General features: G+C 45.2%; 1 protein-coding gene and 2 pseudogenes across 1 annotated transcript in view; 1 reads left to right on the top strand and 2 right to left on the bottom strand.

The window, feature by feature from the left end:
• LOC102383253 overlaps window positions 1-23,731 on the top strand; it is a 95,961-nt gene that overhangs the window by 19,830 nt on the left and 52,400 nt on the right. The window contains exon 8 of the mRNA XM_006015953.3: window positions 12,516-12,604. Within this exon, the coding sequence (XP_006016015.1) occupies window positions 12,516-12,604 (89 nt within the window). The remainder of the gene's footprint in view (window positions 1-12,515; window positions 12,605-23,731) is intronic.
• LOC112550953 lies at window positions 17,327-17,507 on the bottom strand (annotated as a pseudogene).
• Window positions 17,719-17,907, bottom strand: LOC112550954 (annotated as a pseudogene).

Here is a 23,731-nt window from a genome sequence, read left to right as displayed (position 1 = left end):
CCCCACATTGGGCCTGCGTCCACTCCTCCCCCACCGCCCCTCCCCCGTCAGCTCCAAGCCCACTCCTCCCATTCCCCTGCTGCTGTTGGGTCGGCCCAGGCCCGCTGGTCCCCCCCGCCACAGCGGGCCGGCTTGTCCCCCGGCTCCACCGCGTGGGACCTGGGCCCATTCCTCCCCTCCCTGCACTGCTGGGGCGTGCCCATTATTCCCCCAACCCAGGTGGGACCTGCATTGGGACCTGCAGGTGGTGACGATGGAAAGAGGGAGGGGCGGGCTGAGGCCAGAGCCTGTGGCCTTGTTCCCCTGTGCGGCATCCTGACCCCGCTCGCCACCACTGCTGTCACCTGTTAGGAGTAAGAGGTGGGGTGAGGCCAGCTCCAGTGGCCTCACTGCCTCCCCCCCCCACCGTGTGCTCCATCCTTGCCATCTGCAGAGAGCAGGGCAGGGGGGGAACGAGGCCCCCCTGTTCTGTCTGCTCCGTTGCTGTTTGTCGGCCAACCAGAGCGCGAATAATGCATTACGGACAGGCGCAGACAGACAGATGAAGGCCTTTATAATATTAGAATACTTATATAATAAATCCCAATTTCAAGAATGCATCAATTCTTGATGTGAATGGTAGAAAAGAAACATGAATTAAAATCAAAGGAGCTCTACCTTGAAATAAATACTACTAATAATTAGACTTTATTTCAGTTTCTAATCCCAGGGACTACTTTATTAAAATGAGAGTAACCAAGCCTCCCTGCAACTGCCCTTTAATTTTATGGGCAGACAAATGCTTCCAACTTCTTGGGAGGTGGGGCAGAGGGCCTCTGTCAAACCCCAAAGATATGCAGACTCTGTTCATTCTGACAGGGTACAAACATCCCCTTTTACATGGAAAAATCTGCTTTCTCCCTCACCTCAATTCCTTGTGGGACATTTTAGTGGTTTCCTCTTTAAATTAGGCAGGGTAGCTAGCTAATTACTTTGATACGCAGTGATGTTTCATAGGCACTCCCTTTTATGAATAATCATACTGGACAAAGTGACACAGAGGAAGATTGAACACAGACTAAAATGCTAGCAAAATGGAATGGTTTAAGTGTTTTTTTCATTTTTGAGTGTGGGTGACAGTTGCAATTAAACAGAAACCTTGGTTCCAAGAGACTCAGATCTCTGCTATTATGCCATGACTTGAGTGAAGGAAAAAATTATTGTTTACCTGATATGCAGAAACTCTCAAAATTGCTCTCGCAAGAAAAGATTCATTTCTTCTCCCAAGCTAGTAAAATTTCACTGTTTACATTTAGGAATGCAGAAATAAAAAACCATAAACTGAAACCAAACTTAAATAATCTTTCGTTTCATTTCAGTTCTTGTTGTGTAATTCTAAGGGCCTTTATTTTGAGCTCAGAATACACACTGTCCTGTTGGTGTGGTAAACTTCACAAATAGGTGCCTGCTTAGGCTGAGATGAGGAGACATACATACCCTGTTTTAGAAAACTGTTTTGTAAGCAGTGTCCCCCATTATATTTAAGTAACATGACTAAAAATGTACACAAACACATAAACAAGAGACAGAGGGAAAATTACAATCTAAGTAACTTGTGACCCCGCCAGTAGTTTGCTTCCTTTTCAAGGTAACTGTTCTCTGTGTCCAAGTACTTTTAGATAGAGAGACATACTATTTTAAGGAGTGGTGAGGTAAAGCTGTGAGCTTCTTGAGTTCTGCAGTGCTCACAAGTTAGACTTGATATTTTCAGTGATTCAAGAGCTGAATGTTTTTCCAGAGAAATCTTTTGTGTATCATCTTCTCTGGGTCAAATGGTTTATAAAAGAGTTCATATCTTGTTCAGCAAGCATATGATCCAGTTAAAAGCTGTTTTATATAGTAACTTAAACCAAGCCCCTACAAAACAAGTCAGTGAAGCATATAATGGAATGGGTTTGGTATTATAACTAGTAACCAGACATTGAAGATGAAGGTCTTGAACATGTTCCAAAGTGGAACAGTCCCACTAAAGAAACAGAATAGACCATCTTTTCTTGAATCCAAGATGAGTTTTTTCCAACCATTTAGCATGGGGGTGATGAGCCCCTTATCTAGGATTTGAGTAGAAGGCAGGGGAGGGGCCAGGGGGACAGGCATCTGTAGCTGCTCTGGCTCTGGTCTCAACATGGGCTTGTAATTGGAGCTGCTGTTCTGCCCCCTTCACCTCTGCCCTGCATCATCTTTGCCAGCCCACATCTGCCCCCCACCTCTGCCCTGCAACACCCTGACCCCCTGCCTGCTTCTGCCACCTCTGGCACCCTGCCTAACCCTCCCACTGCTTCTCTGTGCTACTCTTGCCCCGCCCTCCTGCCTCCTGCTGTGCCACCTCTGCCGCTGCCCCTTACCCCGAGTTGTAGCTCCAGATCTGGCTTTGCTTCAGCCTGGGGCATGGAGCACATGGTGGCCTGGACAGGCAGCAGTAGCAGCTCCAGCCCTAGCACTAGCTCTGACCCTGGGGACTGGGCTGGAGCTGCCACTGGTGCAGCTGTAGATGTTTGGCCAGGTTGGGGCTGGAGCTAGTACATGCTCCATGCCCTGGGCCAGAGAGAAGTTGGAGCTGGGACCACACTGAGAGCCACGACTCAGGGTAAATTGCAGCGGCAGTGGTGGGGTGGGCAAGTGGTGGGAAAGGGAGGCACCAGGGTGCGCAGGCACTGCATGGGATGGGGCAGACATGGGAGGGGGAAGGTTCCAGGGGGTACAGGTACTGCAGCAGGATAGGCATGGGGGGCAGGCAGCAGGGGGGCAGTGGGTGGGGGTCAGGCTGTTTGACTCATCTGCTGCTCATGCCTCCCCACTGCTTGCCTCGCTGCTGCTGCTTTTCCTATTGTAGTGGTGAGGGGAGCAAATTTAAGACAACCCTCAATAATTAGATTTTATACATGGGATATTGTAACAAAGATATACATTTTTATGCATAGTATCTTAATTATTGGGGGTCATCTTAAATTCAGACTCATCTTGGATTCGGGTAAATACAGTAGATGAATGGATTAGTTTAGATGGGTTTCCATGAGAGTAAGTTTTTTGTCTAGTGCAGTGGTGCTCTACCAGGGTGCCTAGACATCCTTTTAGGATGCTGCAGGATGTCATACAACTTTAGGTGGGCAAACATGATTCACAAGGTAAACTCAGAGATTTCATATAGGAATCCGTAGTGTTGACACTTTTTGATCTGTTGTGGTCTTTCTGAGTTCCTCTCAATAGAAAAATTGCTATATTATTTTTCCAAATAAAAATAGAGTGAAAACTAAGAGCTGGTGTTTTCTGAGGGGTGGCTTGAGCCTAACAAGGTTGAACTGCTGGTTTATGACCCATGGGCTTTGGGTCACTGAGTCCCCCAGCTGGGATAACTGGGATGGCAAGCTGCTTTAAGGAACTTTGACTCAGATGGCAGGAGTACAGCAGGGTGATTTCTGCTCTATTTCTTTATGGTTATTTTCTAATTTCTCTTACTCTTTCAACATACAGTTATAATTATAATTTTTCTTCCTTGTGTAATAAATATTTTTGCTATTCTTATGCTGGACTGATTGTCTGTGGTTAAAGTGATTTCATAGCAGTTCATAGCTACAGGTTTGTCTCTTCTCCAGAGGAGAGGGCACCTTAATATTTTACACAAACAGAAGGATGGTATAAACCTTAGGATAGCAAAATCTCTTCTGCTAGGGCTGAAGAGGCCTGAATTGACACAGCTGGCGCTGAGGAATGCTGAACTAGGAAGTTGTTCCAGTGACAAATCTTAGTTTGTTTTCAGCACAGGGTTACCAACCCCCGAAAATTTGTTTTACTGACAGTCTGCAAACTTTTTATGACTGTGCAAACTTTTTATTGACACACATGCTGCTGGACTGCTTTCCAGGTGAAGCAGAAGGGTTACATTTACATTAGGTAAAACTCATGTCAGTAATATATATTTTACTGACATGAGTTTTACCTAATGTAAATGTAACCCTTCTGCTTGACCTGGACAGCAGTGACATGAGCAGGGTTCACATTTAGAGGTTTAACATCAATCGTAGTAAAAAAAGTTTGGCCGTCAGTAAGACAGTTACTGGCAGACAGTACGTTGCAGGGCTCTGAGCAGTGCTCCCACTTAGACAACAGGTGGTACTGCTCTTGCTCTCTCGGTCCAGTTTTGATGTGTGAACATAGCTTCATCTTGACACGGATCTTGAAACAAGCTCAGAGTGTCTTCATTTTTATGAACAGATCAGTTTGTTTGTTTGCTTGTTTTTTACAGACTTCACACACAGGCAATTTTAGGCTGTTTTTTTTCTAACCATCCATAAATTTAAGAACAGTTGGCAACCCTATCTTGGAACGTAAGCAGCAGGATGATGGAGAGGCTTGGAGGGGAAGGACACCTATATATCTAGAAACACCAGCAGCCCAGTTTTGCACATTGAGAAACAACACAGAAGTAGGAGTTGGTCAAAAAGAATATTCTAGAAGGGTTTAAGTGGATAGTCATGGAGGAAGTTGATGTAGGGTTTGTGGGGTGGGGGAAGAAGAGCAAAACTGAAGGGAAGCAAAGAGCATTAGGACAGAAGTAGACTGAATGTGGGTGGTTCCTGGAGTTACACAGAGGGAGAAGAGGAAAGAGGAGAGAACAGAGCTAGCTAGTGACATTGGAGAGTGGTTGGGAAGCTGCCTGTGGTTTTGGGGGAGACTAGCTGTCAGTGTAAGAAGCTATAGCACTGGTAGCAGATGGATATAGGAGGAGTTGCATAGCCCTGAAAGAGAGAGACGGGCAGTGATGGAATGTTTGCACACAGAATGATCCTCACATCTCGCTAGAATGACCCCACAAGCTAACATATTTACCAGTCAGAAGAAAGTGTTGGGGTTCAGTTCTTGCCTTGGACTCATAGACATAATTTTCATGGAATGTAATGGTCGTTGTTTTTATTTCTTGAGAGTGGCACTGGGTGCATCATGTTTCATATTTAAGCAGAATGTTGAATTAGTAAAGCAGTGGTCAGGTGGAATGACTGTACCTTCTTATGTATTCACTACACTGCCAGAGTCCTAAATAAAGTGAAATTTTTAACAAGTAATAGGATGAGAAACTTCTTTGCTCAGGAACACCTCCCAGCCAATCTTTAGTCCTTAAGAACAGTGCTGCATTACATTTTTGTTGTTGTTACTTATTACTTTTAACAGTTATATGCAGGCCTGATTTGCAGTCATTATAGTGTCATATTTCAACATTTTTTGTATGCACAATACAAACTACAGATTCAATATACATGAATTCAACTTCTGGATATAACTGTATTGAGGCACAGATACTTCTTAACCATTGTTTTTGTCTCCTACCTCACTAGCCTGAAAATTTTGCTTATGACTAGTGGACTTGATTCTGATTGCTATCTAAATTATGATGCCTAGTTGCTATGGTTACTGCTGTATCTAAAAACTATAGTAATTTTGTGAACAATTACAGTAGAGCTAAATTAGGGAATTAAAAATATGCAGATTTAACATTAATTTAAACAACTACATTTGTTTCTGTCCATATCTGAATAGGGCTTACAACTATTTTCCATAGCAGTGAGGCTGCTATGATATTACAATGGCATGAAGTCACTTTTTGGTGAACAAACCTTTTAAAAACCAATATTTTGTAATATGTCACATAACATTAGTCTAAGAATAAAAGAGAAACCAAAGAGAGAACTTTCTCATATATATATATATATATATATAGATATATATATAGATATATAGATATATAGATATATAGATATAGATATCTATCTATATTTATATAGATAGATATCTATCTCAGATTTTTCCTTTTATTGTTTGGATTTTGATCTAATGTATAATGTATACATTATACATTAAGGGATGTATAATAGAACATTAATTTGGTTATGCCCGAGAGAGCTGAGGCAAAAGTGTTTAGTTTTATAAGCTTAGGGTGTTATTCTTACTGACCGGGAACTTAAAGACAAGTCGCCCATGAGGAATATGAATTCCCCCCCAAAAATAAAAAATCCACTAAATGTGTTTAAAGTTAGAGATGCCGCGATCATGGATTGAAATGAGTGGTGACCAAGACGGTGCGGGTTGAGGCCTCTAAGAAGAGGGATGAATGTCCAGGCAATTGCAAGGTATATACGTGAGAGTGATAACCAGAGGCCTCTTAAAAAGCAATACATGGAAGCCGTGTCCAGTTATGGGCTTGAAACTAGTAACAGTTAATACTGAACAAAAGATGACGCGGATAACAAGAACACAAGTGTATGTGGACTAATCTGAGTGGGGGGATGTGTGTATGGGGCAAATAGATGAATGCGCGATATACATACAGAGGGGGTGAGCTAAATATGGGTTGATGACATTTGCGGCCGGGTGTGGGGGTCTGTCTTGGGTTGACTTGAAATGTTACTCGGGACTAGCTGTCCATGTTAACATTTTCAGTGTTATGCTTTAGTGTTTAAGCTACGACAACATGGGTTGTGTTTGGCAAGAAGTAGTTTAATTAGAATGTCGGCTTTGGGGGCCGAGGGCGCAAAGTTTTATTTGCCTTCTTGACTCAGTTGGTGTCAGTAAAAATCATTTACTATATTTTTTTAATGCTCTTTCCTCATGATCCCACTCTCAGGTGTGTCTCATACATATCATATTGCAATATTTCAGTATCTTTCTATGATTATGGCAGAAATTCATTTTGCTACAAGATAGTTTGTAAGGTATCTCTACAGTTACAAAATCAAAGCTCTTTGAGAAAAGGATTAGACCATTAAAATTTATTTTTATAGTGCCTAATACACTGTGACCCTAGCCATTGATTGAGACCAATAGACTTTCCCTTGGTGACATCCCACAGAAAGGAACAGAGGATCTGGAAAACTCACTGATGTTGCATCCAGATTCTTGCTTAAGAGGGACATATAAGGGGCTAAAAGTGGGTTTCACTCGATCCCACTGAATCCTGCAGGAGTTGCTAGGATCTGATGCTTCATTGGAAGGACCCCATAGCATCACTGTAGGAACTATGGAAGGGACTCTGACAGTATGAAGAGAAGTGATGCAGAAGTGTGGGTCTTCAGGATGATAGTCTAGTCCAAGTACAAGAAAATAGTGAGGAAGCCATAGACATTAGCAGCAGCACCTGACAGATTTGAGTTTATTGTACTTCCTGAAACCTTAGTGTTTCTTGATTTCAGGGACCTACCTCCTGTATTGCAAATTTCTGGTGCAGGGGGCTGGTCCGAAGTCTGGATCAGAACCTCTGCCCCTGGATTGGGGTGTAGTGTGTTACGTCTCAGCTCTGTATTCTTGGGCAGTCGGGACACAGGATGCAGTCTGTCTGACTCACAAAGGACTCACCCCTCCCTCCCCTCCTCTACCTAAACGAAACTGATTAAGATGCAGTGAGAGACGCACCTAAGACCCTCACCAGATAAGGGTGACAAGAGTGAATCAACTGCCCTAGGTCTCATTTACATGAGAGATGGAAAACAGAAAGCCTGAAGCAGAGACTGCAGTGAATTCTGGGACCAGAGAAGCAGGAGAGCGCTGCATGATGGGGAATCTGTGCTTCCAATGTTAATCAACCCATGTTCACACACACCCAGCTCAGCATTTATCAGACCAGTTCTAATCTGGATTTGCTAAGGACTTTTCCCCCCCAGACACACACACACAGCTCTAAGTTTAATAGGCATCTCGGGCCGTACATTCCCCGGTCCCACTATGGGAGGCCTATTTAAACTTGATTGACTAAAACTCGGTTGCCGGGTTAGGGAATGCTGAGGCAAGAGACCGAGTCAGAGGGGGTATGGGCAACATTTGAACAATGGTTAAGGGTTCATCACAGCATCCAGCCTGCTGGAGCCCTAATCCCAGGTGTTGTCATATCTTTCCCGAGACGACTGGTGGGAGTCCTCTCCACAAAAGGTTATGAGCACCCCAATAATTGTTTTAAGTCTGTTAAAAGACTATAGTAAGATCTGGAAAAGTCATGCTAAGCTGAGGCTTGTGCACAACAAGTAAAAATCCAAAATCCTGATGCTGCAAGCTATCTATTGTTCCTGAAGAAACCATGAGATATCCCATCAGTATATCTGCCACCCATAGGAATCTCAAGCTGGCTCCCAAGTATTTGGGTTACTCCCTAATCTTAAGTGTTTCCTGATTATCAATCAGTTTCCTGAGATGGTCCAAACCAGATAACCCCTTGTCAATAGAAAAGACAATGATTTACACTACTGAGGGTGCTTCGAAGCAGCTAAACTGAGGGTATAAAAATCTGTAAGTGTGTGTGCTGCTAGAGGGAGAAGAGGAAGAGGAAAAGGAAGGAAAAGAAGTAGAAGCAGGAGGAAAGAAGGAGAAGAAGAAAACCCCTGTGCTGACACCATCCCCTGTCGTTCTTGGGACGCTGGAAGAACAGATCATCTCTCCCTTCAAGGACTGTGCTACAGACTGTGCCTGTCAGCTTTGCAGCCTGAGTACCGTGGACTAGGTGAGATCCCAGCGTTCTCTGTCTTCTTTCTAGGCATAAACTTCTGAACCTGAACTGTATCAGTTAAGCTTGAGCTAAGTTTCCCCAAATACTTAGTGAAACCAGGGTAGTATTGTCATTGTTGGTGTTTGTTTTTCTTTTGCATGTCTATTACTACTAGTACTATTATATATTTCATATGCTTAGCAATAAATAACTTTTATAGTCAAACTGGTAGTAATTGGGTATATTTTTCCTTCTCTGCTTCTCTTTCCTCCCGTGCTCTGCAGCAACGCTTCTTTTACCTATGCTAAAGATCCCTGTGAAGCCCAAATTATTGTGGGGTCTGCTCATCAAGAGGCCAAAGATTGGGACGTGCTGAGTTTGAAACACATAAGGGGATCAGCTTGTACAGGCTGATTGACCCAGTTTGACTCAGACGTGCCCTTATGAACTGAATGCTGGCCCATGAGGGTGTCAGCTGGACACCCAGCCGGATTCAGAGGGATTCTGTTTACCTGTGTGCTTGTGTCTGACTGCATTTTATTGTTGCTCTTATGAACTGATTCTTGGCATATGAGGGTGTCAGCCTGTCCATGCTGATCAGCCCGGCCAGGTCAGGCGTGTCACGTTAATTTGTGTGTGTTTGTGTGTATGACTGATTTGGTGACTGGAGGAACCCAGTCCCATTGAGATTGAGTCCTGCAAGATAGCTCCACTGGGGGTGAGGGCTTGCAGAAGGGAGAAATACAGCTCCGTATAGTAACACAAGCAGCACATTGACAGAATCACCAAGACCCTAGAAACTATCCCTAATAAATGAGCACACCCCAAAGTAATGGGCAGATTTGGTAACAAGTGCCATCTGATTGGGGCCCTTCACTGTCTCCCCTGGCTCTGTGCCCCTGATCAGGGGCCCAAGCCATCTTCCTCAGCCCTGCACTGCCAGATGGGGTTCCCACTCTGCCTTTGCTCGGACCCTGCACTACAGGATCAGTCCCCCACCATCTCCAGCCAGCTGATCTAGCCTACTATCCAGTCATTGCTGCCATTGCTACCCTGCTGCCAAATTTTTGGACTTGTGGGGTCCCCTGTGGACCAGATGGCATGGCTCTACACACTGACAAGGCATGGCCAATCTGATAGAGCCAAAGATATGCTCTACATGAGATACATGAGCAAGATTTAAAATACAGAGCGGGCAGAATTTGGTACAGCCTGGAGAGCAGGGAGCAGATTATTAATGGAGGTTGTTTTGGGCCCTGGGAAGCCAGTTCCTGTGGAACTTCCTGCTACCTGAGTTGCAGTGAACCATAGAGCTTAGGAGTTCTGCACAATATCCTGCTCTCAATTTCTCAGTGCATGTGAATAATTCAAAAATAGTGAAAATAGCCAAAACGTTCCCAGATAAACACTAAGTAACAGAAACCCAACAATTCACCAATTCTGTTGTTTGTTCACAGCAATACAAAGCACACAGGACCTGTCTACATGTCATAAATTATACAAGTGTCATTAAACAGAATTTTATGCAGATAGGCCACTTAGGTACCAATTATAAAATTATAACACTTGCATGAAAAAGCTTGTTGTGGTCATACAACTTCACAATTAGTATAGAATGTTTGTATTAGGCAACCGCTTAAAAAACAATGGTATGTAGCACATATTTCTGATAAGCTACCCACAAGTTTTACAAGTCTGGCTTCTTTAATTTGAAGAAGTCTTCAGTATCAGACTTCTTTATAGAAAATGATTAAGAAAGATTTTGATGGTACAGTCACTGTTCCATTACCTTTTCTTTTTTTAAAATAATCCTTTGTTCGAAATCTACACATTTCAAAGAAAGTAAGAAAGGAACAAGATCTAAGGGAAGCATTGATAAGACAGCTTTTTAAAGAGTCTGGGTTATTCTAATGGTGCATGTCCATACTTTCAAATGACTGGATTTCTTTTAAGTTTAACCATAACTTTAAATTTCCTGGTTTTGTCTTTTTTAAATACAAAAAGTCTGTTTTTCTCACTTCTCATGTTTGTCAACCTTGATTCCAGTTTAAGAATGTTGTTTATATGGGATATAAAAATTGCATAATTTATACTGTCTTCTATCTAGTTTAGGGAAAACTATCTAGTTTAGGGGGGAAAAAGAGTTAATTGTCCATATGGTAAAACATATATTTAATTAATCTCTTTGAACAATGAAATTAATTAAAATGAATAGGTAGGATAGAAAGCACAGCAGGTAGAATTCCTTGATGGAGTAAAGCAAAAAGAATATTTACAGTTGGGTATACATATTATACTTTTTAGAGGGAAATTGGGATCAAACTAATTTGTTGAATAAACTGCAGGGACAGTCCTGCTTCGGCATGAAAAGAGGCTTGATACTAGTAGGTCTTTTCCCTTTCTAGCTCATATGATGTGACATTTTATTTAACTGTACCTTATAGACTAAATCAGAGACGTACTGCATGAGCTTTTGTGAGCCCACGCTTACTTCATCAGATGCTGTGAGTTCAGTTTAGGGATTTTATACAAATTGGCTTGATTGAGTATCCACCCGGAAACCTGGGAAAATAAAAGAAACAAACAATCTCGGGGAAACTGTTAATAGTATCTCACCTCAACCAACTTAACAATTTATCACAGTCAGTGAATTCAGAGTTCTGTCTTAGTCTCACACAGGGTGAACTTGGTAGCACTAGCCCAAGCATTCCCTTTTCCTCACTGCCATGGGGGGATGCTGCTCTGCTGTTGCTGTCAGTGCTCCTCATAATCACTGGGCGTGATTGCTCCACACTGCCACCAAGGGGTGCTGACCCGCTGCCAGTTGCTAAGGCAACCCAACTCCTTTAGACCTTAAGCAAGCTCAAGGATTTCAGCTCTTTTGGAATACTGCAGATATAGATCTCAGCCTGACCCCATTGTTTGTACTGCAGCCATTTCACCTCTTTTACAAACAAATGGGTAACGGGCCTCAACTGAATCCCTTGCAGGAGTTTGCCCATCACAAGTACTCTTCCACATGAGGCTTAGTAGATCCTGTAGGGAACTTCTCCAAGTCTCTTCTGTTACACTGAAAGTCCCTCCAACTTAGACCACTACACAAGTCATGGTGAGTGCTCACCCCTCAGCAACCTTTTCCCAATTTTTCTCTTACAGCAGGGCTGTCCAATTTCTAAGCTGCTGCAGGTCACATCCCCAGAAACTCCACCAGTGAGAGGGCAGGGGGATGCGGACATGCGGGTGCTCCCTCCTTCTATCACTGCATCAGGTGGCCCCCTCACTGTAATGTGCACTGTAACATGCACCTGCATGAGCACAGTTCCCACCACCACTACAAAGTGCACCTGTGTGAGTTTAATTTTTTCCTTCCCCACCCTGGAATTGCTGCACCCTGCACACACGTCTCTGATTTAGTTGGTCTGTAAGGTGCAAATCTACCCTGCCTTCTGTCTGACATCAGACTAACAGATAACTACCTTTCTCATTTTATTTAACTATCATTTTCCCTATTAGACTGGGACATTGATATTCATGTCATTGATAACTCACAGTTTGCCTCCAGTAAAGTGAATTTGAAGTACATGCAACTTTCTTTTAAAAATATACATTGTAGAACTATCCTTTGTTAGTTACAAAACAACTGAAAATATAAATATCAAATTACAAAGCATGACAGGTACCTAGAGTAATTGCATGGTAAGCTAATTCCTACTAACCTCTGCAAAAAACTTATAAATAAAATTTTGTGTGTGAATGAAAATCAAAAGAAATACTAATATAAATAATGAGAATAATTTTCAGTTTCTTGCAAGACAACTTTACTGTTTTTGAGTTGGATTCAGAATAGCTGAGGTAGCCCTTCTTCCTCCATTTTAAATGCATTGTTTGATTTGGAGACAGTTTTTTTGGGAAGAACAGGAAGGAATTGAACCAATGTAATAACAGTAACTCTTAAGAAAAAATTCAAGTGACTTGATCCTTTGTTATTGAGTTCCTCCATTCATCTTTTCAGATTTCTGTGGTCCCTAACTGTTTCCCATACAGTGATGGAAGTCAACTTGTTGCCTGGAAGTTTAACAAGTTCACGGTTAACATCCTATTGTAAGAACTCTGAAAGCTTTTTTAACTGTTTCTGTGCAATGACTTATTGTGTCTTGTGTACTTTAAATTAACCACCTTCTAAGCATTTGCTTCTAGTGAAGCCTATATGACAGAATAGCTGTGTCTAGAAACATCTTCTAAGAACTGTTCTTTAGCTTGTCCAAAAATGTGTAATGCTATTTATTATCTGTTTATTATTGCTAATGATTTATAATCCAGTACATATTACAGGGGATTTGATAGCAGTCTTTAACTACCTGAAGGGTAGTTCTAAAGAGGATGGAGCTAAATTGTTTTCAGTGGTGACAGATGATACAACAAGGAGCAATGATCTCAAGTTGCAGCAAGGGAGGTTTAAGTTGGATATTAAAAAAAAACTTTCTCACTAGGAGGGTGGTGAAGCACTGGAACAGGTTACCTAGAGAGGTGGTGACATCTCCATTCTTGGAGGTTTTTAAGACCTGGCTTGACAAAGCCCAGTCTGGAAAGATCTAGTTGGGGCTGGTCCTGCTTTGAGCAGGGGGTTGGACTAGATGACCTCCTGAGGTCCCTTCCAACCCTCATTTTCTATGATTCTACGATTAGTTACAGGTAACATTGACATTATTGAAAGCGCATTGCTATAAAAGGAAATGCTGCCATTAACTCCTTCACCCCAAGCCATGAAAAGTTTTCCCCTTCAGATACTGTTTGGAATCCACACAAGTGGATGGTTCAAACTTTCATTTTTCTCTGCAACAGAGCATGAAATTTCCTCACATCAGAACGAGCTCATGTCAGTCACTAAGTGACAACAGGTCAAGTCGGGTGGCCAGTACTCAAAATAAATCTGCTTGCAGAGACTTAGCAGCTGCTATGACCAGGGCAAAGCAGCATTTATTTGCTGCTTGAACATCTGTGATATGATTGTTAAACTATATAATGTGCAGTCAGTCATAATGGAAAATTTTTTTGTGAGTTGGTCTGATTGTTGAAGGCCTGGTCTACACCCAGTTTTGTTTGAGCAAAACTTTCCATGAGAGGTGCTATTTTTTTTATCCATATAGTTATATGAGCATAGTATCTGATGTGGATGCAATTACACCATTACAAAGATACCTTGTACCACTAGCTTATTTCCCTTCCTGCACCCATATTGTGGGAAATAACTATACTGATAAAGCAGTATATTTCTAAAACAGTAAAAGTTAAAGCAGTAAAACCCAACTGCAACAGAAATCACTATATTTAATTAATTATTTTTGTAATATAACATTACTAGCTGAAACTTACAAAACATTTTAGATTTTTTTTATTGTAAAGGTATTTCCTTAAAAACAGGATTTTTAGTTATCCCTTGACTGAATACTATAAGGGAATCATAACTTCTCACCCTTGAAAAGACTACATAAAGCTGTCTGTGTGTAAACACAGGCTTAGGAATATTCTATCATATTCACATTTGCTAGATGGACTTCTTAGTCTTTTAGACATTTTTTTTTCTAGAAATCTTATTCCAAAATTCTAATTTTTTCTATTATAATGACATGCTTATTCTGTCTGGCAGTAGTCATTGTGATTGGCTGACAAAAATCTATAGTTTACTGTGGTCTGTTACTGGTGGAGACAGTGCATGGGGTGCTGGAAGGTCGCCAAAGCTGAGCTTCCCTGAGCACACCCATGCTTCCGGTGCCCTGTGCACCGCTGGATCTGGCGGGTGCTGCCTGCGAGCTGGGGCTGTACCCGTGCAGCTAGCACCCTGCCTGGGCGGCCTCAGGGGGCACCACTGCTGCAGAGGGAAGCACTGGCCCCCCCACAGCTCAGGGGTGGTACAACCTGGTGGTAGCTTGCATGGTCTGCTGAGGGGAAAAAAAAAAGTGTTGAGGGGCCTGATCTTTTATCTTTTCCTGAAGCCTGCCTGCATCTCCCATGGCCAGGGAGCAAGCTGCTGGTGGGTCATGCAGCCCCTGAGCAGCAGGGGACCATGGTGCTTCCCTCCATGGCAGTGGCACCCCTTCTGCAGGACCCACCTGTTGGCATGTGGTCCTGGGGTTGCCGCCGCTGCAGAGGATAGAACCAGGGCCCCGTGCAGCTCAGGGCCCACTGGCAGCTCGCCCCCTGGCCGTTGGTCTGGGCTGGCTCTGGGGTGGGAAGGATTGGGCCCCTCACTGTTTTGTTTTTGTTTTTGTTTTTTCTTCAGTGGAGCCTGCCCACTCTGCAGCAGGGTGTGGCGGGGGGTGCTTCATTCTAGTTCTGACTTGCCTGTATATCTGTTTGAAATGCCTCAGGATCTATAATAATAACACGCTTATTCCGTCTGTCTGGAGGACTCTGATTGGTTGTTTCAGTAAGCATTATGATTGGATGCTGAGACAACCAGAGTGCTCTGGACAGACAAAATAAGCCTATTATTATTATAGATAATTACTTGTTGCTGGTTATTCATTGATTTCCCCCCCCCACCCCATGTTTGAGTGGATGAAGCCTCTATAACCAGAAGGTTCTCTGTGGAGAAACATGAAACCTTCCTTACCAGAGCTTAGGGTGCTCTGAGCCTCTGCTGGTCAGTTTTTGTGAAATCTGGGATCAAACTATGGTCTGCAACCTAAGAATGCAATGTATTGTTAAATACAGGAGGCCATGAATTTTATCACACAATAGTTTTGGTTGCTTTTAGCACAAATTGTTTACTTTATGGATTTTTTCAGTATAATGACTAACTACAAAGAAGTAAGGCACCCAAGTTAAAATTCAGATTTATGCTAATAAGTCATCTCTTAGTTTTTTATTAAAAGATTCTGGTTCAGAGTCTTTCATCCACTCTGCACCCTCTGGGCCCCACACTTAGTGCATAGGGACCAGAGCCTTTTCATTACACTGCCCTGGTATATGATAGACCTAGCTTCTGTGTCACCCTCTTACAGATGTACAGGTACAGAGAAAGATGAAAGAGATGGTACCAAGAAAGATGAGAGACAGTGCCTGTATTGCAAAGGACTCTGGTAGCCTTGGCTTCTAGAGGGTATTTCTATAAATAAGTAAGCTTTTTCAAACGGAGTAAAGATGAAGAAAGTGTTACTGAAGTGTCCTAGTTCAAAAACAGAAAGCCATCTCTGATGGTCTTTCTCCCCATTTTGTTAATAGTATTGTAACCCTTCTGCCAGGCATCAGATAGCAGCAACAAGGGGTGAGTTCACCTTAGGGGTTTTATACAAATTGATTATCTTGGCTCAAACCCTCACCCAGAAACCTGGGAAAATAATTTCTTCCTGGTTATTCCAATGTGAACAAACTTCCCCTGTTGCAAGCAGTATCAAACTATAACAGGGTTTATTAATGGGGGATAGGGAGGTAGGCTGACAAACAGGTTTAATAACCCCTTAATAATCAATCAGTATGACTGTAAACTGCATTAGACTGGAAGGCTTGATGGTAATGTGGTGGGGCTACTCATGGTGGGGTTGCTCCTATAAAATACCACTACGTTACAACCTTCAGAGTAAGGTGAGTATAGGGTGCCTCCAAACCCTACCTCCCACTGCCTTGTGGGTACTCCTTGGTTGGAGAAAGACTAACAGACATCATCCTGACAGGAACGTGCTGTCACTGAGGTCTAATCTGTTGCTCTTTGGAAGAAGCTACAACTATCAAGGCACTGAACATCTGGACTGGGTCTGGCCTTTGGACTCTGTCTTGATAGTCTAAAGGAGGGGTGGTAGGTTTAGGGCAGTGTTCACTCTTACATTCTCTTGCCTATGTGCATGTGTTGAAGGTTTTGGTGCGAGGGTCACACAGAACTCTTGCACATACACTATGATCCAGAGGGTTGACGGTTGCCAAGAAGCCCTTCTCAACCTACTACTAACAGTTTAGCACAGTCAGTAGGTTCAGAATTCTCGCTTAGTCCCACACAAGGTGGACAAAGTATTCAGTAGAGCTAGTGCAGCTCTTAGTCCAAGGTTTCCCTCATCTCAGCACTGCTGGGGCACTGCTCTATTCCTTGCCAGTGCTGGGGGATGCTGTTCCCCATTGCTCCTCACCACTGTTGGGGGGTACTGCTCCTCATCACTGCCCACTGCTGCTGGAGGTGGGGACACTGCTCCTTGTTGCTGCTCACCATTGCTGGGGGGGCACCACAACTCTCATTGCTGCTGGGGCACTGCTTACCACCACTGGTGGGGCACTACTCTTCACTGCTGCCAGGGGGAGGGCCACCATTGCTGCTGCTCCTTATCACTGCCTACCACTTGGGGGGTGGGGCACGGCTTGTCCTCTGGTTGCAGAGACAACCCACCTCTCTTAGATGCAGACTATCCTCTTTCAGGATCTGGTAAGTACAAGCTCCTACCTAACTTGCTAGTACTCTATGGATTTCAGCTCTTTAGGACCTAGTAGGTAACAGGCTCAGACTAGGATTTGTTTGTCACCAGCACTCATTCCCTCTTTGTTTGGATACTATGCCCTGTTCAAAAAATGTTTCAAGGGCCAAATCAATTCCAATTTCTATTGGGCAGAGGCCAATAGTCAAGTTCCATATTTCAACTGAGTGGAGCTTAATTGTTCAAGTTTGTGTGGCTCTACCACTTGGCAAGTATCTGCCTTCCCAGACCTATCATTTTGGGGCTTCAGGTACTCCCTAAATCTGTGGCAAACATCCTACATGCAAGTTCAGGGCCCAGAGATGCTGGGTTTTGGATGCCCTCTAGTCTTGCTTGCTCCTAGCCAAAAGGATAGGAGCAGGCCAGGGGGAAAGCAGGGAAGCAGTCCCCCATTGCCACAAAGTTGTGCAATCGAGTTTCCTGCATTTGGGAAAACTTGCAGGGGTCAGCCTGCCTGGAGTGCAAGAGACAGGCCTCACCCTAGGAAAAACACCTTGGTTTTTGAAATTTTGTTCTGGGGGCCAAACCACTTCCAAATTAAGTTCCAAAATTTGACTGAGCAGAGCTCAATCACTCAAATCTGTGTGGCACTACCACCACCAAGTATTCTACCACCCAGACTCATCAATTTGGTGCTTCAGATACTCCTAAATCCATGGCAGGTATCCTGTGTGCAAGCCTCAAGCCCAGACACCTTGAAGTTCAGCTGTCCCCTAATCTCGTTTGTCCCTAGACAAAAGGCTGAAGGAGCAACCTAGGGGGAAGGCCCGAAAGCAGTCTCCCATTGCCATAAATTGTGTAGTCGAGATCCTTGCATTTGGAGGCATTTGTAGACTCTTGCAGGGATCCACCTGCTTGCAGTGCAACAGATAGGCCTTTACTCTCTCACTATATTTGAGTCATTCAAGGCCAAGAGGAAGAGTGTCTTCCCTACCAGGTAAATAAAACAACCATAGTATCTCAAATGCCCCAAAGCTTCAGTTTAGAACCTTTCCTCTTCCCCTTGTGATTCCTGAGCTGGGGGTCCCTTCACCTTAGACTTGCACAAATCATGGTGAGAGCATTGACCTATCAGTGTTATTTACTCAACTTTCTCTTACAGTATCAACCCCCTTAGGAACTTTATAGTTCTAGAAGGCAGAGCCAGTTTACCCAAACCTAATTTGGCTGGACTCTTATATTCAGAATGTTAAAAGCAATTAAAACATGTTATTGCAGTGAAAACAAGCACAGAAGAGATTTTTAGCCCTTCATCTATACATACCAATAGGTGAATATGCAGATAAGAGAGACAGTCCTGATAACCTAACCTTGCATGCCAATGGCAGTATGCAAATAAGCCCCACAGAGAGGAAGCGCATCTACACAAGATGTTTACTGCACAGTAGACTAATTAGCTGCTTAATAAACATCTTGGCATCTACACATGCACCCCTATTAGGCTGGAGTAAACTAATTTACTCCACAGCAGGATAGTACTTCTAAATACAAGTACTATCTTGCTACGGGGTAAAAAGCTCCACAGTAGCACACATAGAGATGCTGACCCAGCCAGCCTCTTTGCAGCAGGTTGAACTGGGGGGAACATATCAGGTAGGACCTTGTGATGAGTGGAATTCAGATCCTGAGCTGAAACAAGGAAGAGACCAGGGTCCTGGCCTACATGGATGACCTGAACATTCTGTGCTGTAATAAGTGGTCTGTAGAAAGACCCCTGTGGTGCACATAGGTCTATGAAGCAGCAGCAGGGCCCAAGCTCAATGTGAGCAACAACATCTGTCTGGCTTTGGGTGAGCTCCGGGACCTGCAGTCCTTGGGGTTCTCAATTCTTTACGAGGGGGTCAAGATTCTCAGGAAGGAGTTTGACCCTGAGTTGAGTGGAAGGAAAGCCTGGGAAAAGGAGGCCAAAGTTAAGCAGAGGTTGGGTCTGTGGCACGTACACCACCTTTCCGTGGGCAGGTGCATGCGGTGCTCATGAAGTCAGTGTTGCTATTGGTGGTTTTGTACACTGCACTAGTCATCCTCCCACCAAAACGTGTTGCCCACAGAATCCAGAGAGCCATGTGTGGTTTTTTTTCTGGGGATCCAGAGGGAAGAAGGTGGCATGGAACACCCTTTACAAAATGAAACGGACTGGGGGCAGGGAAATGCCAGACTTCCTTCCTGCAAGCAACGTGCATGAGCCAGATCTGCAAGCTGGTAACTGGCACAGAGACCAAAACCACCTGGCTTGTCAGGTATTTTGCAGGACACCCTCTGAGACCGTGGGAGGTATACACACTGACCGGCGGGAGATTGTGGACCATGAAACTCCCTGATTCTGCAAGGTCCTGGACAAGTTCTGGAGTGAGTATTGGCTACAGAAGGAAGGCTCGAGGACTATGTCAAACCACAGGAAGGATATAGAAGGCAGTCAGACCCAGAGACAGGTTATCAACCATGGAGCTGCTTCTTGATGACGACTGTTAGGCCATCTGGGAGTAGATCGTCCACAAGGAGCTATGAAAGGACCACAGAGACCTGAACTGGCTAATACCCTACTACACACTCCCAGTGAGGGCATGGAGACACAGAGGGGCAGGGGAGTTGACCCAGCTGCCCCAGAGAAACCTGTTAAGGCATAACAGAGACCATTGGCCACCTCCTGTGGCTCTGTCTATACGTGAGGGGAGTGTGGGAAAAGGTAAACCATATTCGCAAAGAGGTAACAGGGGTCAGGCTGACGATGAGGGAGGTGGCGCTGTACGCGCATCTGACTAAACGTCAGGGGACCCCAACAGCCCGCTTCGGCCAGTTTGTGTCCTGCCCCAGGGGCACCTGTGGAAGTCCAGGAATCTCCTGATGTACAAACACATAATCCTCAAGGAGACAGACTGTGTGAAAATGTTTGAGTGAACTGCAGTCCTACTACTGGAAATCGGTAGCAGAGAATGGAGAAGACGCAGCCAGTTCCACCTGGCAGAGGGACACTTGGCATAGGCTGTTCAAGGACCCCCCTAGAGGGAGACTGGACAGTGACAGTTAAGAGGACAATGAGACAACAGGACCTGGAGACAGCGATGATGACAGCAGCAGGGATAGAAGTAGCAGAAGCAACAGTGACAGCGACAACAACAGCAAATGAAATGACAGGATAAACCCCAAAATCAGGGCTGGGAGTAAGGAACAGTGTGATTGGGCTAAGGAAAGAACTTCAGGTGGGAGCACGGGTCTGTGGGTGCATTTACTGTAATGTGTGTGGGGGTTTTGAACGTGGTTTAAGGAGAGTGAAAAAAAGCTTTTGCTACATGGTGTGTGGGGGTGTGTGTATGTGTATACATGTGTGTGTGTGTATATATATGCCTGTGCAAATAGGGAAGTATTCGATTCGGATTTGGATTCGACTAATTCACAGGACATTCGGCTTCGAAAGATTCGGCAATGATTTGGTGTTTCGGCCATAGACTGTAATGGGAATACTGAAATACCTATAACTTTGTCATTTTTTGGCAGTTTTGGATGAAAGCAGCAGGGATGGTAGCCCCTTCTGAAGGCATGAAGCTTGCCAAGTTTGAAGGAGATAGGTACAGGAGTTTCTGGTAAATTGCACCTCAAACTGTTCAAAGAAAAACTGGTGACGTGTGACTTTGTGTGTGTGTGTGTGTTAAGGTGCACGCTCACTGGTGCCCTCTACATAACACCAGGAATGTTAGCCTATAACATAGGGCTTTCCTGGTGCCAGTTAGATCTCTGCCCACCCACCTGTTTCTGGACCAACTGCCTGCATCTCTCTTCCTGCCACGTCTTGATGGAAAACTGATTCAGATGTTTCCCAGGTGGGAGGCTGCCCATTTAGGTGTCTTGCGGTGACATCCATTCTGCAGCTCTGTACCTCCCCTAACACTGAGGCCCATGCCTCGCACATTGCATCCTTCACACCCTCCAGCTGTGGTCCCCTCTCTTTGGCCCCCCCTTAGGCCCTGGCCCTGCCTTCAGGCCAGTTGGAATCCTGAGCCTCTTGCTCTGTGCATCCCTCATGGTGGGCCCCTGATCCTTTGACTCCTCTTTGGGTCCTGGCCCCAGCATGGACCAGTTGAGGGTACCTCTGATATCTCTTATTTAGACCAACTGAATAGTTGGAGAAATATATCTTAGCAAGATTTTGGGTTTAAAAATCCTTCGTCAGGCTGAGGAAGCATCTAGTTGGTGTGTGTGTGCTCTTCCTGGATGCAGTGAATAGTGAAGAAGCCGGAGGCTGGCATGCAATGCAGATAAGAAAGCCAGTCAGTGAAAATGTAAATTGAGGTGTCAGGGGGTGAGGGACAGGCTGCAAGGGGGAGTGGGGGGAAGGAAGGGGGATGTAGCAGTTAAAAGTGGAGAGGTGCCTTGGGAGTCGGATATCAGGCAGGCTATCGTGTGTCATAAATCCAGTGTCTATATTGAGTCCATGAGTTTTTGTATCCAGGAGGTTGATGAAATGAAGTTCATAGGCTTGTCTGGGAAAAGCAGTCTGTAAATTCAAACAAGCATCGAACCTTGCTAACCTGATCACCAGAAGCAAACTTCCTACAGCCTAAAACACACTGAATGGATCCAGACCATGCCATGACAAGAAATGCAAAACCTGCCAGCATACTAATCCAATCTATTACAGACAAGAATACCCAACTGCCTGTGGGGGCACATTTCACACAAGAAAGCCACTCTGTCTCCAATCTCTCAGGCCTGATCCTTAAAGGGAATTTACAAACCACTTTTCACAGCCAAGCCTATGAGCTTCACTGTGTCAACCTCTGTAACTTGTTGTGCCTGTCCGGAACTCCCTGCTTAAGCTTTTCTAGTCGCCTCGAGCCAACCGCGGTCCTGTAGGCCGACAGTTTGCCCAGGCACCTAATCCACTGAAGCGTCTCACTTGCCATGTCTTTGATGGAAATCTTTTATCTTGGGGACAGCTGTTACTCCCCGTTCAGTGGTGCCTAGCTATGGTCACTGGATAGCGTGAGGATCTTGGGGCTTCACCTCCCCTACACCCTACCTAGCACCAACCTGTTGTTACTTTGGTGCTGCAGGGACATAGTGTGGTATTCAGCTGTTGTCCTATTCTTCCTTGTATTCCTATTGTCCTTCCCAGCCCTCTCCACAATAGGGCTCACAGCTCTCCTCCTGTAGCACATCAATTGACTCTGCTGAGTCGGTGTGCGAGGGTAGCTCCCCACACAGAGGTTGCCACCACGAGTCTTTCTCTGTCTCTGCACTCGTCCCGCAGCCTACCCTTGGCTGCTGGGGACTTCTGGTCCCATCATTGGACCGGCGCACAAGGCTTTTATTGGTGTCTTGCTACCCTGGGCAGTGAATTGGCTCCCATATGCTTACAAAACACATCCACACTGGTGCTAGCCTTTTGTCTTTGTCCTGTTTCCGGGCTCCTGCTGGCTGTGGCATGGGACGCCGTTGGATGGATTGCAAGTTTTGTGGCGTGGTGAACTTGCTGCCCATGGGTGACTGGTGCTGCCTCAGTCCCGCCAACTGAGGCGGGGAGGGGGTCTCCCATGGGTAATTCCATGACTGCTGATTGCTACGATCACTGCAGCTGCTTCCAGGAGTGGCTGCGGCTGCTTCTGGGAGCAAGCACGGCCGATTGCTGCACGCTCCCAGAAGCGGCTGCAGTGATCACAGCAATCGGCCAGCGCTTGCGGGGGGGGGGGGGGGGGGGGCAATAGCGCTCCTGCCTGCCCCCTCTGCCGATTGTCTAAGCAGTGACTGCGGCTGATCAGGATGTGCACCAGCACTCTCAGGGGGTGCACATGTACCCTTTGTGCTGCCACCGCCATCCTGCTCCTGGATCCTAGGTGGCTGGGCTGTTGCTGGCACAGCCATCCTGCTCCTGCCGCCTCCTTCCCGCGAACCCGCGTGCTGTGGAGTCACTGGCATTGCTGGTGGTGTGGCGATGCCGCCACTGCTGCCATGGTCCCGCAGCTCGACATCCGGTGGCACTGCTGGTGGGTTCAGTGGCGTGGGGCTTTTGCCGTTGCCACTGGATCCCTGCAGCTCTGCATTTCCCTTGCCCCCACCATAACCTCCTAGATAGAGAAACTCATGGACTCAATATAGACATGGGATTTATGACACACTATAACCTGCCTGACATCTGACTCCCCAGATACATCTCCACCTTTACCTGCTACATCTCACTTCCCCTCTCCTCCCTCCCAGCCTGTCCGTCACCCCCTGGCACCTCAATTTACATTTTCACTGACTGGCTTTCTTGCCTGTATTGCATGCCAGCCTCTAGCTTTTTCACTATTCATTCCATCTAGGAAGAGCAGAGGGCCTTCCCAGTGCGGGTGAGATCTTGGCCTACCCACCTGTTTCTGGGCCAACTGCCCACCCATCTTTTTCCTGCCTGCCTTGATGGAAAACCGATTCAGATGTTTCCCAGGCAGGAGGCTGCCCATTTAGGCTCCTAATGTCTAGGGGTGACATAGATTCATAGAGGTTAGGGTCGGAAGGGACCTCAATAGATCATCGAGTGTGACCCCCTGCATAGGCAAGAAAGAGTGCTGGGTTCAGATGACCCCAGCTAGATGCTTATCTAACTTCCTCTTGAAGACCCCCAGGGTAGGGGAGAGCACCACCTCCCTTGGGAGCCCATTCCAGACCTTGGCCACTCTAACTGTGAAGAAGTTCTTCCTAATGTCTAGTCTAAATCTGCTCTCTGCTAGCTTGTGGCCATTATTTCTTGTAACCCCCGGGGGCGCCTTGGTGAATAAAACCTCACCAATTCCCTTCT

This window comes from Alligator sinensis, unplaced genomic scaffold, assembly GCF_000455745.1.
Source record: "Alligator sinensis unplaced genomic scaffold, ASM45574v1 scaffold297_1, whole genome shotgun sequence".
In the NCBI taxonomy this organism is placed as follows: Eukaryota; Metazoa; Chordata; order Crocodylia; family Alligatoridae; genus Alligator; species Alligator sinensis.
The sequence above is the reverse complement of the archived record's forward strand: the minus strand, read 5'-3'. Positions and strand labels throughout refer to the sequence as shown.